Here is a 16,920-nt window from a genome sequence, read left to right on the forward strand (position 1 = left end):
TTAAATGTTGGAAGATTATGTTTAACATCATATCTATGATTACTATGGACTTAGACAAACGCTCTAACCGAGGCTATTTTGGGAATTGAATTCCCAGTGCATTCCTGCAAAGAAGCAACTTTTCTCACTTTCCTACAGCTGTGCTTTGTCAACTCTTCCACCTGATAATGCCCTCACCTGGTCTAAAGGTGACATGACACGTTTACATTTTACATTAACGTTTCATTAAAAAAGTGCTAGCCAATACCTGACAGGTGTGGCATATCAGGAAGCTGACTAAACAACATGATCATTACACAGGTGCAACTTGTGCTGGGGACAATAAAAGGCCACTCTAAAATGTGCAGTTTTGTCTCACAACACAATGCCACAGATGTCTCAAGTTTTGTGGGAAGCGTGCAATTGGCATGCTGACTGCAGGAATGTCCACCAGAGCTGTTGCCAGAGAACGTAATGTTAATTTCTCTACCATAAGCCGCCTCCAACGTTGTTTTAGACAATTTGGCAGTACGTTTAACTGGCCTCACAACCGCAGACCACGTCTATGGCGTCGTGTGGGTGATCTATTTGCTGATGTCAACGTTGTGAACAGAGTGCCCCATGGTGGCGGTGGGGTTATGGTATAGGCAGGTATAAGCTACGGACACGGTTGCATTTTTATCAATGGCAATTTGAATGCACAAAACTACCGTGGCGAAGTCCTGAGGCCCATTTTTTTTTTACCAACATGTGCATATCTGTATTCCCAGTCATGTGAAATCCATAGATTAGGAACTAATTTAATTCATTTTGATTGACTGATTTCCTCAAATGAACTGTAACTCAGTAAAATCAATGAAATTGTTGCTTTTGTTCAGTATGTCTTGCCCAGGTTATTACTATGGTACAATACTGCTACAGTATTAGTAGATAGACTGAAATATATTAATCTGTTTCTTTGCTCTAATTTACCGACAATAAAGTAAACATCTGGATTTAACAAGGTTTTTGAACTTCATTCAAAATGAACTTTCATCTCCCGTGTGGTAATGACAGTATACGGAGAAGACAGTCAGTGTTGTCTTCTCCTGCCTGATTGCTCTGTAGCTGTAACTCATCTTAACACAATATTGGTTTTGTTTCTCTAGGGGGAGACGGGGGCTGCTGGACCTTCTGGACCTCCTGTAAGTCAAGACTCTGTTTAGATGCCCCTCTTCTGTCTTTATTCAACTACCCTACAATATACCAGTCAGTGATATACTGTTCTGCACCATGACACACACACACACGCGCACGCACACACACACACACAGTCTTGTACAGCTAATTTTGTGGGAACACACTATTCATTCAGTCCCATCCAAAATCCTATTTTCCATAACCCCTAACCCTAATCCGTACACTTACCCGAACCTTAAACCTAACCATAGCGCCTAACATTAATTCTAACCCTAACACTAATTCTAACTTTACCCCTAAACCCACTGAGAAATAGCATTTGACCTCATGGGGACCAACAAAATGTACCCCAGTTAGTCAAATGTTTGTTTGTTTACTATTCTTGTGGGAACTCTCTCTCTCTCTCTCTTCTGTCTCCCTTCAACCACCCTGCATGGTGTACTATATGAGACGGACTGGTCACACACAATTCCCAGGTGGCAAAGTTCCGGATGGATTATTGGCACTTATCGGTGTTGTAACAAACCCCCACCTAGCAATCCATTGCAACCCCAAACTGTTCGCACCCCGCTTGTTGGCGGAGAGAACATTTAGCCATTTTAAAGCTCGTTTCCTGCATTTCTACACATCTTATGTACGTTTTATATGACACCAGGGGTCGAAGCACGATCGAGCCATACAAGTTTGATAGCACTCCGAGATGCTGAGGTAAACTTTTAAGTGAATAACAGAAAGGAAAAGCTGCACACTGCCTCTCATGCTCCCAGGTGATATTTATTTACAACGTTTTTGACCCTTACGTCTTCATCAGGTATCCATATCCCAGGTGTGGGTGGAAGGTGCGATATATATATTTTTAGGGGCAGTACTCAGTGACATCACTTCCTGAAACAGGAGGTAAAAAATGTATTAACATAGTTTCCCAATATTAACATTCAAATGTATCAAAATATATGATCATTCACAGAGAATGTGATCAATATTTATAGTAATATACACACATACAATATTCAATTAGGAGTTTTTTTTAAACATAATCTAGACTTATTGAAACTATAAAAACGGTTTCAAGTCAAACTCCTTGTTAAGGCCAAGAGGAGACAGTGTGTTGAGCCTGTGGATCCAGAAAGATTCCCTTTGAAGAAGTTTACTCTCAGTGTCCCCTCTCCTGCGTGACGTCTTGACCATTTATATTCCAATGTATCACAGAGAACTAATAGGAAATCCAGCTTGTACAAAATGAGCAGCAACCAGATGTTTTCTCTCACCTGTCTGTATATTGCTGCGTTGCTCAAAAAAATAAATATTGTACATATATTACTATAAATATTGATCACATTCTCTGTGAATGATCATATATTTTGATACATTTGAATGTTAATATTGGGAAACTATGTTATACATTTTTTTACCTCCTGTTTCAGGAAGTGATGTCACTGTGTACTGTCACCACTTCCGCCGAAGTTGTTCCCTCTCCTTGTCCGAGCGGTGTTCGGCGGTCGACGTCACCGACCTTCTAGCCATCGCTGATCCACTTTTCATTTTCCATTAGTTTTGTCTTGTCTTCCATCACACCGGGTTCCAATCCTATCAATTACATGTTGTGTATTTAACCCTCTGTTCCCCTCCATGTCCTTGTCGGTTGTCACGTTCTGACCCTAGTTATTGTGTTTATTGTTTGTTTTAGTTGGTCAGGACGTGAGTTGGGTGGTAATTCTATGTTTTGTGTGTCTAGGTTGTTTTTCTGTGTTCGGCCTAGTATGGTTCTCAATCAGAGGCAGGTGTCGTTAGTTGTCTCTGATTGAGAATCATACTTAGGTAGCCTGGGGTTCACTGTGTGTTTGTGGGTGATTGTTTCCGTGTCTGTGTTTTACACCACACGGTACTGTTTTCGGTTTTCGTTATTCACGTTACATTTATTGTTTTGTATGGAGTGTTCAGTTTATGTGTTTTAATAAAAAAACATGGACACTTACCACGCCGCATATTGGTCCTCCGATCCTTCTCGCCGTTCCTCTTCATACGAAGAGGAGGAAAACCATTACATAGGTGATTGTTTATTGTTAGTGTATGTCTGTACTGGTGTGCGTTGGGTTGTTACCCATTGATTATTATTTTTATGTTTTCCGGTGGGTTTTTTGTAAATAAACTGCGCCGTTGGAAACACAGTTATTTCTCTCCTGCGTCTGACTTCTCTGCCACCAGTTAAACACCTTTACAGCATCACCGACCCGAACTATGGAGTCAGCAGGAAACGGACATACGAGTGGAGGAGCGCGTCCAGTAGCACGCAGAAATACTACACCATCTTGGCACCACCATGGACCACGTTATCCAGACAATGGACCACTGAGAGAGACGGGGAGTTTTTCCGGCGCCTCCACCAGCACAACCGGGGTCTCCCCTGAGCGCCCCTTTCCCGTCTGAACCCAGTGGGATTCGTCTCTCCTTGCCCCAGGAGTACGACGGGAGGGCTGCAAACTGCCAGGGGTTCCTGTTACAATTAGACCTCTACCTGGCCACCGTCCACCCAGCTCCATCGGGTTGTGAGAGGGTGTCCGCCCTCGTCTCGTGCCTCACCGGGAGAGCCCTGGAGTGGGCCAACGCCGTGTGGAGAGAGGGAGATGCTGCGTTGGACCAGTTTGAGGAGTTCACCCGCCATTTCCGTGCAGTCTTCGACTACCCGCCGAGGGTAGAGCTGTGGGTGAGCGCCTCTACCATCTGAGGCAGGAGACGAGGAGCGTCCAGGATTTCGCCCTGGAGTTTAGGACCCTGGCTGCCAGCGCGGGATGGAACAACGGGATGGAACAACGGGATGGAATGCCGCCAGTTAAACACCCTTACAAGTACTGCCCCTATATAGAGGACCTTCCACCCCCACCTGAGATATGGATGCCTGATGAAAAACATTGTAAATAAATATCACCTGGGAGTATGAGCAGCGGTGTGCGGCGTTTTCCTTTCTGTTTTCCATGAGTTTTCCTACAACTCCAACATCTGAGGAAAGTACCTGGATGTGCGAATTTTCTTCAGCTTTTGTACGTAAACTTTAAGTGAGCCATACAACTTTGATAGCACTCCAAGATGCTGACGTAAACTAACCTCTAGGGGATCAGTGTGTGTCCCCCTGTGCGACGGTGGAGCTAACGTAGGCTAATGTGATTAGCATGAGGTTGTAAGTAACCAAAAAAATCCCAGGACATAGACATATCTGATATTGGCAGAAAGCTTCAATTCTTGTTAATCTAACTACACTGTCCACTTTACAGTAGCTATTACAGTAAAATAATACCATGCTATTGTTTGAGGAGAGTGTACAATTATGAACTTGAAAAATGTATTAATAAACCAATTAGGCACATTTGGGCAGTCTTGATACAACATTTTGAACAGATATGCAGTGGTTCATTGGATCAAACTAAAACTTTGCACACAAACACTCCTGCCATCTAGTGGCCAAAATCTAAATGTTGCCTGGGCTGTAATAATACATTATGGCCTTTCAAAGATGATGGTACAAAAAATAAATAATAATATGCATGTTTCTTTCTTTGTATTATCCTTTGCCAGATCTGTTCTGTTATATTATCCAACATTAATTTCACATTTCCACAAACTTCAAAGTGTTTCCTTTCAAATGGTATCAAGAATATGCATATCATTGCTTCAGGGTCTGAGCTACAGGCAGTTAGATTTGGGTATGTTGTTTTAGGAGAACATTTAAAAAAAAGGGTCCGATCCTTATTAAGTGAGCCATACTAGTTTGATAGCACCCCGAGATGCTGGTGGTCGGTGCCGGTTTGAGTGTGTCAAGAACTGCAACGCTGCTGCGTTTTTCACGCTCAACCCTTTCCTGTGTGCATCAAGAATGGTCCACCAACCAAAGGACATCTAACCAACTTGACACAACTGTGGGAAGCACTGGAGTCAACATGTGCCAGCATCCCTTTGGAAGGCTTTTGACACCTTGTCGAGTCCATGCCCCTACAAATTGAGGCTGTTCTGAGGGTAAAAGTGGGTGCAACTCAATATTAGGGAGGTGTTCCTAATGTTTTGTACACTCAGTCTCCAACGGAGTTGTGATGTTACAGATTCCCTGCTGCGTGACCAAAGCTCTCCAGGCTGTTCTCTGTCAGCGTTGAGATCCATATTTCAGAGGTGGTGCGTGTAGACTATCATCAATGATGTCAGAGAGGTAGTAAGAAGAGAGAGGGTAGAGGCCATCCCTACACGTCTTTCACATGAACTTTTCCAGGATGTTTTGGATTTTGAATGCTGGATTCCAAGACACACATCAGAGGTCAGATCATGGAGCGAGGAGGTGATGGCGGGAGAATAGAGAGGTGGAGGTAGGGAGGAGGGGATGGAGGGAGAATAGATAGGTGGAGATAGTGAGGAGGTGATGGCGGGAGAATAGATAGGTGGAGATAGTGAGGAGGTGATGGCGGGAGAATAGAGAGGTGGAGGTAGGGAGGAGGGGATGGAGGGAGAATAGAGAGGTGGATGTAGGGAGGAGGGGATGGAGGGAGAATAGAGAGGTGGAGGTAGGGAGGAGGGGATGGAGGGAGAATAGAGAGGTGGAGGTAGTGAGGAGGTGATGGCGGGAGAATAGAGAGGTGGATGTAGGGAGGAGGGGATGGAGGGAGAATAGAGAGGTGGATGTAGGGAGGAGGGGATGGCGGGAGAATAGAGAGGTGGAGGTAGGGAGGAGGGAGAATAGAGAGGTGGAGGTAGTGAGGAGGGAGAATAGAGAGGTGGAGGTAGTGAGGAGGGGATGGAGGGAGAATAGATAGGTGGAGGTAGTGAGGAGGGGATGGAGGGAGAATAGAGAGGTGGAGGTAGTGAGGAGGGGATGGAGGGAGAATAGATAGGTGGAGGTAGGGAGGAGGGAGAATAGAGAGGTGGAGGTAGTGAGGAGGGGATGGAGGGAGAATAGAGAGGTGGAGGTAGTGAGGAGGGGATGGTGGGAGAATAGAGAGGTGGAGGTAGTGAGGAGGGGATGGAGGGAGAATAGAGAGGTGGAGGTAGTGAGGAGGTGATGGCGGGAAATAGAGAGGTGGATGTAGGGAGGAGGGGATGGAGGGAGAATAGAGAGGTGGATGTAGGGAGGAGGGGATGGCGGGAGAATAGAGAGGTGGAGGTAGTGAGGAGGGGATGGAGGGAGAATAGAGAGGTGGAGGTAGTGAGGAGGGGATGGAGGGAGAATAGAGAGGTGGAGGTAGGGAGGAGGGGATGGCGGGAGAATAGAGAGGTGGAGGTAGGGAGGAGGGGATGGAGGGAGAATAGATAGGTGGAGGTAGGGAGGAGGGGATGGAGGGAGAATAGAGAGGTGGAGGTAGTGAGGAGGGGTTGGAGGGAGAATAGAGAGGTGGAGGTAGGGAGGAGGGGATGGTGGGAGAATAGAGAGGTGGAGGTAGGGAGGAGGGGATGGTGGGAGAATAGAGAGGTGGAGGTAGGGAGGAGGGGATGGAGGGAGAATAGAGAGGTGGAGGTAGTGAGGAGGGGATGGAGGGAGAATAGAGAGGTGGAGGTAGTGAGGAGGGGATGGAGGGAGAATAGAGAGGTGGAGGTAGTGAGGAGGGGATGGAGGGAGAATAGAGAGGTGGAGGTAGTGAGGAGGTGATGGCGGGAGAATAGAGAGGTGGAGGTAGGGAGGAGGTGATACTAACAGCAGTTACAATTCATTTCAGTCGATTCAGGAAGTAAACAGACATTTCAATTCCACATGAACAATTGGAATGCATAGTTTGCTTCCGGGAAGTTACTCAACTGAAATGGAATTGGCCACAGCGGTGAATGGCAGTGATATGTTATCAACCTCCTCTTTTGATTTCTCAACCTAGGGCCCTCCCGGATCCTTTGACTTCCTGCTGCTGTTGATGGCTGACATCCGTAACGATATCGTTGAGCTACAGAGCAAGGTGTTCGGCAGACTCATGCAGTCTCCTGGAGAGGAGTTCCCTATGGGGGTCCCAGATACATGGAGGGACAACCAGTCGCCTGGGAGGGAGGTCCCCATGGTTGGCCCAGAGAGCTGGAGGGACAGCCAATCGCCTGACAACTGGAGGGAGAACCAAGATATCCTGGTGGACATGGGCTCTGGAGAAGACAAACCAAAGGATTACAAAACACAAAACGTTGCCAAGGGCAACTCTGGAGAAGACTACAAACCACGCAGGAAGGAAGAGGACAGGAACAGGAACAGGAACAGGAAGAGGAAACCCATGCGAGCCTCAACAACAGACTCAGACTTGGATTGGACACTTTGAATTTGAGGCAGATTTTCAGTATTTGTTTGTAAATATTATTATCAAAGTATTTTTTATTGAACTGCTTAAAGTCACTCAAAAGTCTAAATGTATTTTTTTTCTTTCATAGAATCTCTATTTTTATATTATAAATAGGATTGTATATGTAATGTATATTTTAGTACATTTTTTTGTATTATAGTTATGGACTTGAATGTCTTCTTAGCTCAACAGCATTTCACTCACTGAATGTCTCAAATGGTCTACTTTCTTACTTAAACGTAGTTTCCACCCTGTTATAGACACATGCACACATGAGAATAGTCCAATTCAGAGTCCAATTCGTCCTACCCCTAAATCATAGATAGAATATGTCATTCGATTTCTTTGCTCCTAATCACCACAGCTTTGTTTGTTCGTTGCCTCAGCAACACTAGCCAAGGATTGTTTCTGGTTGCTATGGCTGCTAAGTAAGTGTGTAACACTCCTCCAAAGCCAAGTGGTTGCTATGAGCCTCCGGGAGAATGGTCCTTGACAGAGAGAAGAAGAAAGGTCATGGAGACTACCACTGGAGAGGGATTGAGCAACTTTTCATGTAATGGAATATTCCAGTGTTTTTAAGTGGCACCATATTATATTTCAGCAGATCCAAGTCTAGGCTTATGTGGTCAAAAGGGGGCATTTTACAATTCAAACATAAATCGCACATGTAAAGAAACTGGAAAATAAATGCAGTAATAACAGAAACATGTATTCCATCTGTTTTTACTTATGTCATGGCTGGAGCAGTAAGAGATAAGACTGGCTAGGCTTGAGGTAGAGAGAGGGGGGAGAGGGAGAGGGGATGGAGAGAGAGAGGGGGTGGAGAGAGAGGGGGGTGGAGAGAGAGAGGGGGTTAGAGAGAGAGAGAGAGAGAGAGAGGGGTGGAGAGGGAGAGGGGGTGGAGAGAGAGAGGGGGTTGGAAAGAGGGGTGGAGAGGGACAGGGGGTGGAGAGAGAGAGAGAGGGGGGTGGAGAGGGAGAGGGGGTGGAGAGAGAGAGGGGGGTGGAGAGGTAGAGGGGGTGGAGAGAGAGAGAGGGGTGTGGAGAGGGAGAGGGGGTGGAGAGAGAGAGGGGGTGGAGAGAGAGGGGGATGGAGAGGGAGAGAGACAAAGCGAGAGGGTGGAGAGACTGAGAAAGGGGAGAGAGAGAGAGAGAGAGAGGAGGGGGAGACGGAGAAAGGGGGAGGGGGAGAGATGGGGTGTGATGAGGATAACCTTTGAATCCCTGCTCCACTCTTCCTCGTCTCTCTCCCTCTCTCTTCACACTTCTCTTCTGGAGGTAGACAGAACAGAGGTTTACTAGGAGGATAGAACAAAGGTTTACTACTGTAGGAGGATAGAACAGAGGTTTACTACTGTAGGAGGATATAACAGAGGTTTACTACTGTAGGAGGATAGAACAGAGGTTTACTACTGTAGGAGGATAGAACAGAGGTTTACTACTGTAGGAGGATATAACAGAGGTTTACTAGGAGGATAGAACAGAGGTTTACTACTGTAGGAGGATAGGACAGAGGTTTACTACTGTAGGAGGATAGAACAGAGGTTTACTACTGTAGGAGGATAGAACAGAGGTTTACTACTGTAAGAGGATAGAACAGAGGTTTACTACTGTAGGAGGATATAACAGAGGTTTACTACTGTAGGAGGATAGAACAGAGGTTTACTACTGTAGGAGGATATAACAGAGGTTTACTAGGAGGATAGAACAGAGGTTTACTACTGTAAGAGGATATAACAGAGGTTTACTACTGTAGGAGGATATAACAGAGGTTTACTACTGTAGGAGGATAGAACAGAGGTTTACTACTGTAGGAGGATAGGACAGAGGTTTACTACTGTAGGAGGAGATAACAGAGGTTTACTACTGTAGGAGGATAGGACAGAGGTTTACTACTGTAGGAGGATAGAACAGAGGTTTACTACTGTAGGAGGATAGGACAGAGGTTTACTACTGTAGGAGGATAGAACAGAGGTTTACTAGGAGGATAGAACAGAGGTTTACTACTGTAGGAGGATAGAACAGAGGTTTACTACTGTAGGAGGATAGAACAGAGGTTTACTACTGTAGGAGGATAGAACAGAGGTTTACTAGGGGGATAGGAGATAGGTTTACTACTGTAGGAGGATAGAACAGAGGTTTCCTATGAGGATAGAACAGAGGTTTACTACTGTAGGAGGATAGAACAGAGGTTAACTACTGTAGGAGGATAGAACAGAGGTTTACTACTGTAGGAGGATAGAACAGAGGTTTACTAGGAGGATAGAACAGAGGTTTACTACTGTAGGAGGATAGGACAGAGGTTTACTACTGTAGGAGGATAGAACAGAGGTTTACTACTGTAGGAGGATAGAACAGAGGTTTACTACTGTAAGAGGATAGAACAGAGGTTTACTACTGTAGGAGGATATAACAGAGGTTTACTACTGTAGGAGGATAGAACAGAGGTTTACTACTGTAGGAGGATATAACAGAGGTTTACTAGGAGGATAGAACAGAGGTTTACTACTGTAAGAGGATATAACAGAGGTTTACTACTGTAGGAGGATATAACAGAGGTTTACTACTGTAGGAGGATAGAACAGAGGTTTACTACTGTAGGAGGATAGGACAGAGGTTTACTACTGTAGGAGGAGATAACAGAGGTTTACTACTGTAGGAGGATAGGACAGAGGTTTACTACTGTAGGAGGATAGAACAGAGGTTTACTACTGTAGGAGGATAGGACAGAGGTTTACTACTGTAGGAGGATAGAACAGAGGTTTACTAGGAGGATAGAACAGAGGTTTACTACTGTAGGAGGATAGAACAGAGGTTTACTACTGTAGGAGGATAGAACAGAGGTTTACTACTGTAGGAGGATAGAACAGAGGTTTACTAGGGGGATAGGAGATAGGTTTACTACTGTAGGAGGATAGAACAGAGGTTTCCTAGGAGGATAGAACAGAGGTTTACTACTGTAGGAGGATAGAACAGAGGTTAACTACTGTAGGAGGATAGAACAGAGGTTTACTAGGTGTCATGCGTAGATGTAATAGGTGGCAGGGAAGTCAGGCGCAGGAGAGTCAAATGGAGTGTAAAATGGAGTCTTTTAATAAAGTCCACGGAGTATGCTCCATAACACTAAATGTACATAAACATGGGTACAAGGACCCGACACACACCTATACAACAATCACACTACACTGACAATAAAACAATCTCTGACAAAGACATGAGGGGAAACAGAGGGTTAAATACACAACAGGTAATGAATGGGATTGAAAACAGGTGTATGGGAAGACAAGACAAAACCAATGGAAAATGAAAAAAGGATCAATGATGGCTAGAAGACCGGTGACGTCGAACGCCGAGCACCGCCCGAACAAGGAGAGGCAACGACTTCGGCAGCAGTCGTGACAGTACCCCCCCCCTGACGCGCGGCTCCAGCTGCGCGTCGACACCGGCCTCGGGGACGACCCGGAAGGCGAGGTGCAGGGCGATCCGGATGGAGACGGTGGAATTCTGATAACATGGAAGGATCTAACACGTCCTCCACCGGAACCCAGCATCTCTCCTCCGGCCCGTACCCCTCCCAGTCCACGAGGTACTGAAGGCCCCTCGCCCGACGTCTCGAATCCAAAATGGATCGAACAGAGTACGCCGGAACCCCCTCGATGTCTAGAGGAGGCGGAGGAACATTACGCACTTCAGCCTCCTGGAGCGGGCCAGCCACCATCGGCCTGAGGAGAGACACATGGAACGAGGGGTTAATACGGTAATGAGTGGGTAGTTGTAACCTATAACATACCTCGTTCACTCTCCTCAGGACTTTAAACGGCCCCACAAACCGCGGACCCAGCTTCCGGCAGAGAAGGCGAAGGGGCAGGTTTCGGGTCGAGAGCCAGACCCTGTCCCCTGGTGCGAACACTGGGGCCTCACTGCGGCGACGGTCTGCGCCAATTTTCTGGCGCCTTATGGCACGCTGAAGGTGGACGTGGGCTGCCTCCCAGGTCTCCTCAGCGTGCCGAAACCAATTGTCCACCGCAGGGGCCTCGGTCTGGCTCTGATGCCAAGGAGCCAGAACCGGCTGATACCCTAATACACATTGAAAGGGAGTAAGGTTAGTGGAGGAGTGACGTAGCGAGTTCTGAGCCATCTCTGCCCAGGGCACGAACTTCGCCCACTCCCCCGGCCGATCCTGGCAATAAGACCGCAGAAACCTACCCACATCCTGGTTAACTCTCTCCACCTGCCCATTACTCTCGGGGTGAAAACCTGAGGTAAGACTAACCGAGATCCCCAGACGCTCCATGAACGCCTTCCAGACCCTTGATGTGAACTGGGGACCCCGATCAGACACTATATCCTCAGGCACCCCATAGTGCCGGAAAACGTGTGTAAACAGGGCCTCTGCAGTTTGTAAGGCCGTAGGGAGACCGGGCAAAGGGAGGAGACGACAGGACTTAGAAAACCGATCCACAACGACCAGGATCGTGGTGTAACCCTGTGAAGGTGGAAGATCGGTCAAAAAATCCACCGACAGGTGTGACCACTGCCGTTGAGGAACGGGTAGAGGTTGTAGCTTACCTCTGGGCAGGTGTCTAGGAGCCTTGCACTGGGCGCACACCGAGCAGGAAGAAACATAAATCCTCACGTCCTTAGCTAAAGTGGGCCACCAGTATCTCCCGTCAAGACAGCGCATCGTCCGACCTATCCCAGGATGACCAGAGGAGGGTGACGTGTGAGCCCAATATATCAATCGGTCGCGTACAGCAGACGGAACGTACAGACGACCAGCTGGACACTCAGGGGGAGAAGGCTCTGCACGTGACGCCCGCTCAATGTCCGCGTCCAGCTCCCACACTACTGGCGCCACCAAACACGAAGCTGGGAGTATGGGAGTGGGATCCATGGACCGCTCCTCTGTGTCATACAGCCGAGACAATGCGTCTGCCTTAACGTTCTGGGAGCCTGGTCTGTAAGAAAGAGTAAACACAAAACGAGTGAAAAACATGGCCCACCTTGCTTGGCGAGGATTCAATCTCTTTGCCTGCCGGATATACTCCAGATTGCGGTGGTCAGTCCAGATGAGAAAAGGGTGTTTAGCCCCCTCAAGCCAATGCCTCCACACCTTCAAAGCTTCTACGACAGCTAACAGCTCCCGGTTCCCCACATCATAGTTTCGCTCCGCCGGGCTGAGCTTCTTAGAAAAGAAAGCACAGGGGCGAAGCTTCAGTGGCGTACCCGAACGCTGAGAGAGCACTGCTCCTATCCCAGCTTCGGATGCGTCCACCTCCACTATGAATGGCAAAGAGGGATCCGGATGAGCCAGCACAGGCGCAGAAGTAAACAGAGTCTTCAGGTGCTCAAAAGCCCTGTTCGCCTCAGCCGACCACTGTAAGCGCACCGGGCCCCCCTTTAGCAGTGAGGTAATGGGAGCTGCCACCTGACCAAAACCCCGGATAAACCTCCGGTAGTAATTGGAAAACCCAAAAAAACGCTGCAACTCCTTTACCGTGGTTGGAGTCGGCCAATTACGCACGGCTGTAATGCGGTCGCTCTCCATCTCCACTCCTGAAGTGGAAATCCGATGCCCTAGGAAGGAGATGGATTGTTGGAAAAACAAGCATTTCTCACACTTGACATATAGATCATGCTCCAACAGGCGACCAAGCACCCTGCGCACCAGGGACACATGCTCGGCGCGTGCAGCAGAGTATATCAGAATATCATCGATATACACCACTACACCCTGCCCGTGCAGGTCCCTGAAGATCTCATCTACAAATGATTGGAAAACTGATGGAGCATTCATCAACCCATATGGCATGACCAGGTACTCATAATGACCTGAGGTGGTGCTAAATGCCGTCTTCCACTCATCACCCTTCTTAATACGCACCAGATTGTACGCACTCCTGGGATCCAATTTTGTGAAAAAACGTGCCCCGTGCATTAACTCAATAATCGTATTGATCAGAGGTAGCGGGTAACTATATTTCACTGTGATTTTATTAAGACCTCGATAATCAACGCACGGGCGTAAACCGCCATCCTTTTTTTTCACAAAAAAGAAACTCGAAGAGACGGGTGAAATGGATGGCTGAATGAACCCCTGATACAGGGATTCAGAGACATATGTCTCCATAGCCTCCGTCTCCGCTTGCGACAGGGGATACACGTGACTCTTGGGATATGCAGCGTCTACCAGGAGATCTATCGCACAATCCCCCCGTCGATGGGGTGGTAATTGAGTCGCCTTCTTTTTACAGAAGGCGAGAGCCAAATCGGCATATTCGGGGGGAATGCGCACGGTGGAGACCTGGTCTGGACTTTCCACCGTAGTAGCACCAACGGAAACCCCTAAACACCTACCTGAGCATTCTCGCGACCACCCTGTGAGAGCCCTCTGTGGCCAAGAAACAGTGGGGTTATGACAAACTAACCAGGGTAGGCCTAGCACCACAGAATACGCAGGAGAATCAATAAGGAAAAGACTAATCTTCTCCTTGTGACCCTCCTGCGTTATCATACACAAAGGTGCGGTTACCTCCCTGATAAACCCTGACCCTAATGGTCGACTATCTAAGGCATGAATAGGGAAAGGCATATCCACAGGAACAATAGGGATCCCTAAACTATGAGCTAGACTTTTATTAATGAAATTTCCAGCCGCACCCGAATCAACTAGCGCCTGGGAATACTGGGAATGCAGTGAAAAGTCAGGAAAAGAGACAGAGACAAACATTAGTGCAGCAGAGGGCTCTGGATGAGAATGGTGCCTACTCACCTGAGGTGACGCCAGAATGCCCTGCCTGCCCTCTCTATTCCCAGAGGAACCAACCCGGCACCGACCAGCAGTGTGCTCTCTGCGACCTTGAATGGTGCTGGAGCGGGAACCCCCTCCGGTCTCCCTGCGCACCATCCCTCCCAATTCCATAGGTTCGGGAGAGAGGGTGCGGGAGGATGGAACAACCAGACCCCGATCTAGACGTCCACGAGTAGCCAGCATGTTGTCCAGCCTGATGGACATGTCCACCAGCTGGTCGAAGGTGAGGGTGGTGTCTCTACAGGCCAGCTCCCGACGGACGTCCTCGCGTAGACTACAACGGTAATGGTCGATCAGGGCCCTGTCGCTCCATCCAGCGCCGGCAGCCAAGGTCCTAAACTCCAAGGCAAAATCCTGTGCACTCCTCGTCTCCTGCCTCAGATGATAGAGAAGCTCACCCGCTGCTTTGCCTTCAGGTGGGTGATCGAATACTATCCGGAATTGGCGGGTGAACTCCTCAAAATGGTCCAGCGCCGCATCCTCCCTGCTACACACAGCGCTGGCCCATTCCAGGGCTTTCCCGGTGAGGCATGATACGAGGGCGTAACTCTTCTCACGGTCAGATGGTACTGGGGAGGCCGTGGCTAGATACAAGTTCAGTTTAAGGAGGAAACCCTGGCAGCCGGCAGTATCTCCGTTGTATCCCGTAGGTAGGGATAAATGGATCCTCGATTCCGGAGAGGAAAAATCGTTCACGGGAGATTCCGGTTGTGGTGGTGGTGGCGCTGGAGAAACTCCCTGTCTCTCCCAGCGATCCATTTTCATGGCAATGTGATCCATGACGGAGCTGATAACGTCAATCTCCCTAGCTTGTTCCTGAACGCGTTCCTCCAGCTCCATGGGCATAGTGTCCTCTCCTGCTGACTTCATATATTTGGTCAGAGATTCTGTCATGCGTAGATGTAATAGGTGGCAGGGAAGTCAGGCGCAGGAGAGTCAAATAGAACAGAGGTTTACTACTGTAGGAGGATAGAACAGAGGTTTACTACTGTAGGAGGATAGAACAGAGGTTTACTACTGTAGGAGGATAGGACAGAGGTTTACTAGGAGGATAGAACAGAGGTTTACTACTGTAGGAGGATAGAACAGAGGTTTACTACTGTAGGAGGATAGAACAGAGGTTTACTACTGTAGGAGGATAGAACAGAGGTTTACTAGGAGAGAACAGAGGTTTACTAGGAGGATAGAACAGAGGTTTACCACTGTAGGAGGATAGAACAGAGGTTTACTAGGAGAGAACAGAGGTTTACTAGGAGGATAGAACAGAGGTTTACTACTGTAGGAGGATAGAACAGAGGTTTACTAGGAGAGACCAGAGATTTACTAGGATAGAACAGAGGTTTACTACTGTAGGAGGATAGAACAGAGGTGTACTACTGTAGGAGGATAGAACAGAGGTTTACTAGGAGAGAACAGAGGTTTACTACTGTAGGAGGATAGAACAGAGGTTTACTACTGTAGGAGGATAGAACAGAGGTTTACTACTGTAGGAGGATAGAACAGAGGTTTACTAGGAGGATAAAACAGACCTCCACAAGTCTGGTTCTTCCTTGGGAGCAATTTCCAAACGTCTGATGGTACCACGTTCATCTGTACAAACAATAGTACGCAAGTAGAAACACCATGGGACCACGCAGCCATCACACCACTCAGGAAGGAGATGCGTTCTGTCTCCTAGAGATGAACGCACTTTGGTGTGAAAATTGCAAATCAATCCGAGAACAACAGCAAAGGACCGTGTGAAGATGCTGGAGGAAACAGGTACAAAAGTATCTATATCCACAGTAAAACAAGTTCTATATCGACATAACCTGAAAGGCCACTCTGCAAGGAAGAAGCCACTGCTCCAAAACTGCCATTAAAAAGCCAGACTACGGTTTGCAACTGCACATGGGGACAAAGATCGTACTTTTTGGAAAAATGTCCTCTGATCTGATGAAACAAAAATAGAACTGTTCGGCCATAATGACCATCGTTATGTTTGGAGGAAAAAGGGGGAGGCTTGCAAGCCGAAGAACACCATCCCAACCGTGAAGCACAGGGGTGGCAGCATCATGTTGTGGGGGTGCTTTGCTGCAGAAGGGACTGGTGTACTTCACAAAATAGATGGCATTATGAGGAACGAAAATTATGTGGATATATATATATATATTTTTTTTCACCTTTATTTAACCAGGTAGGCTAGTTGAGAACAAGTTCTCATTTGCAACTGCGACCTGGCCAAGATAAAGCATAGCACATACAACAACACAGAGTTACACATGGAATAAACTAAACATAGTCAATAATACAGTAGAACAAATGAAAACAAAAAGTCTGTGTGCAAATGAGGTAAGATAAGGGAGTTAAGGCAATAAATAGGCCATGGTGGCGAAGTAATTACAATATAGCAATTAAACACTGGAATGGTAGGATGTGCAGAATATGAATGTGCAAGTAGAGATACTGGGGTGCAAAGGAGCAAGATAAATAAATAAATACAGTATGGGGATGAGGTAGGTAGATAGATGGACTGTTTACAGATGGGCTATGAACAGGTGCAGTGATCTGTGAGCATATTGAAGCAACATCTCAAGACATCAGACAGGAAGTTAAGCTTGGTCTCAAATGGGTCTTCCAAATGGACAATGACCCCAAGCATACTTCCAAAGTTGTTGCAAAA

General features: G+C 47.3%; 1 protein-coding gene across 4 annotated transcripts in view; it reads left to right on the forward strand.

Annotated features, from left to right (window-relative positions):
• The window catches only part of ccbe1 (collagen and calcium binding EGF domains 1), a 117,046-nt gene extending 108,893 nt beyond the window's left edge, over window positions 1–8,153 (forward strand). For 2 of the 4 annotated variants that reach the window (XM_021622599.3, XM_021622600.3), the window contains exons 10-11: window positions 1,128–1,163; window positions 7,002–8,153. In XM_021622599.3, coding sequence (XP_021478274.3) covers window positions 1,128–1,163; window positions 7,002–7,427 — 462 coding nt within the window. In that variant the 3' untranslated portion in view covers window positions 7,428–8,153. Of the gene's footprint in view, window positions 1–1,127; window positions 1,164–2,582; window positions 3,327–7,001 lie in introns of those variants that run through there. The other 2 variants (XM_090191439.1, XM_090191438.1) reach the window with 1 other exon arrangement.
• Window positions 8,154–16,920: the final 8,767 nt, after the last annotated feature.

Source organism: Oncorhynchus mykiss, chromosome 12 (genome assembly GCF_057628025.1).
Source record: "Oncorhynchus mykiss isolate SJ-2025 chromosome 12, ASM5762802v1, whole genome shotgun sequence".
NCBI lineage: Eukaryota > Metazoa > Chordata > Actinopteri > Salmoniformes > Salmonidae > Oncorhynchus > Oncorhynchus mykiss.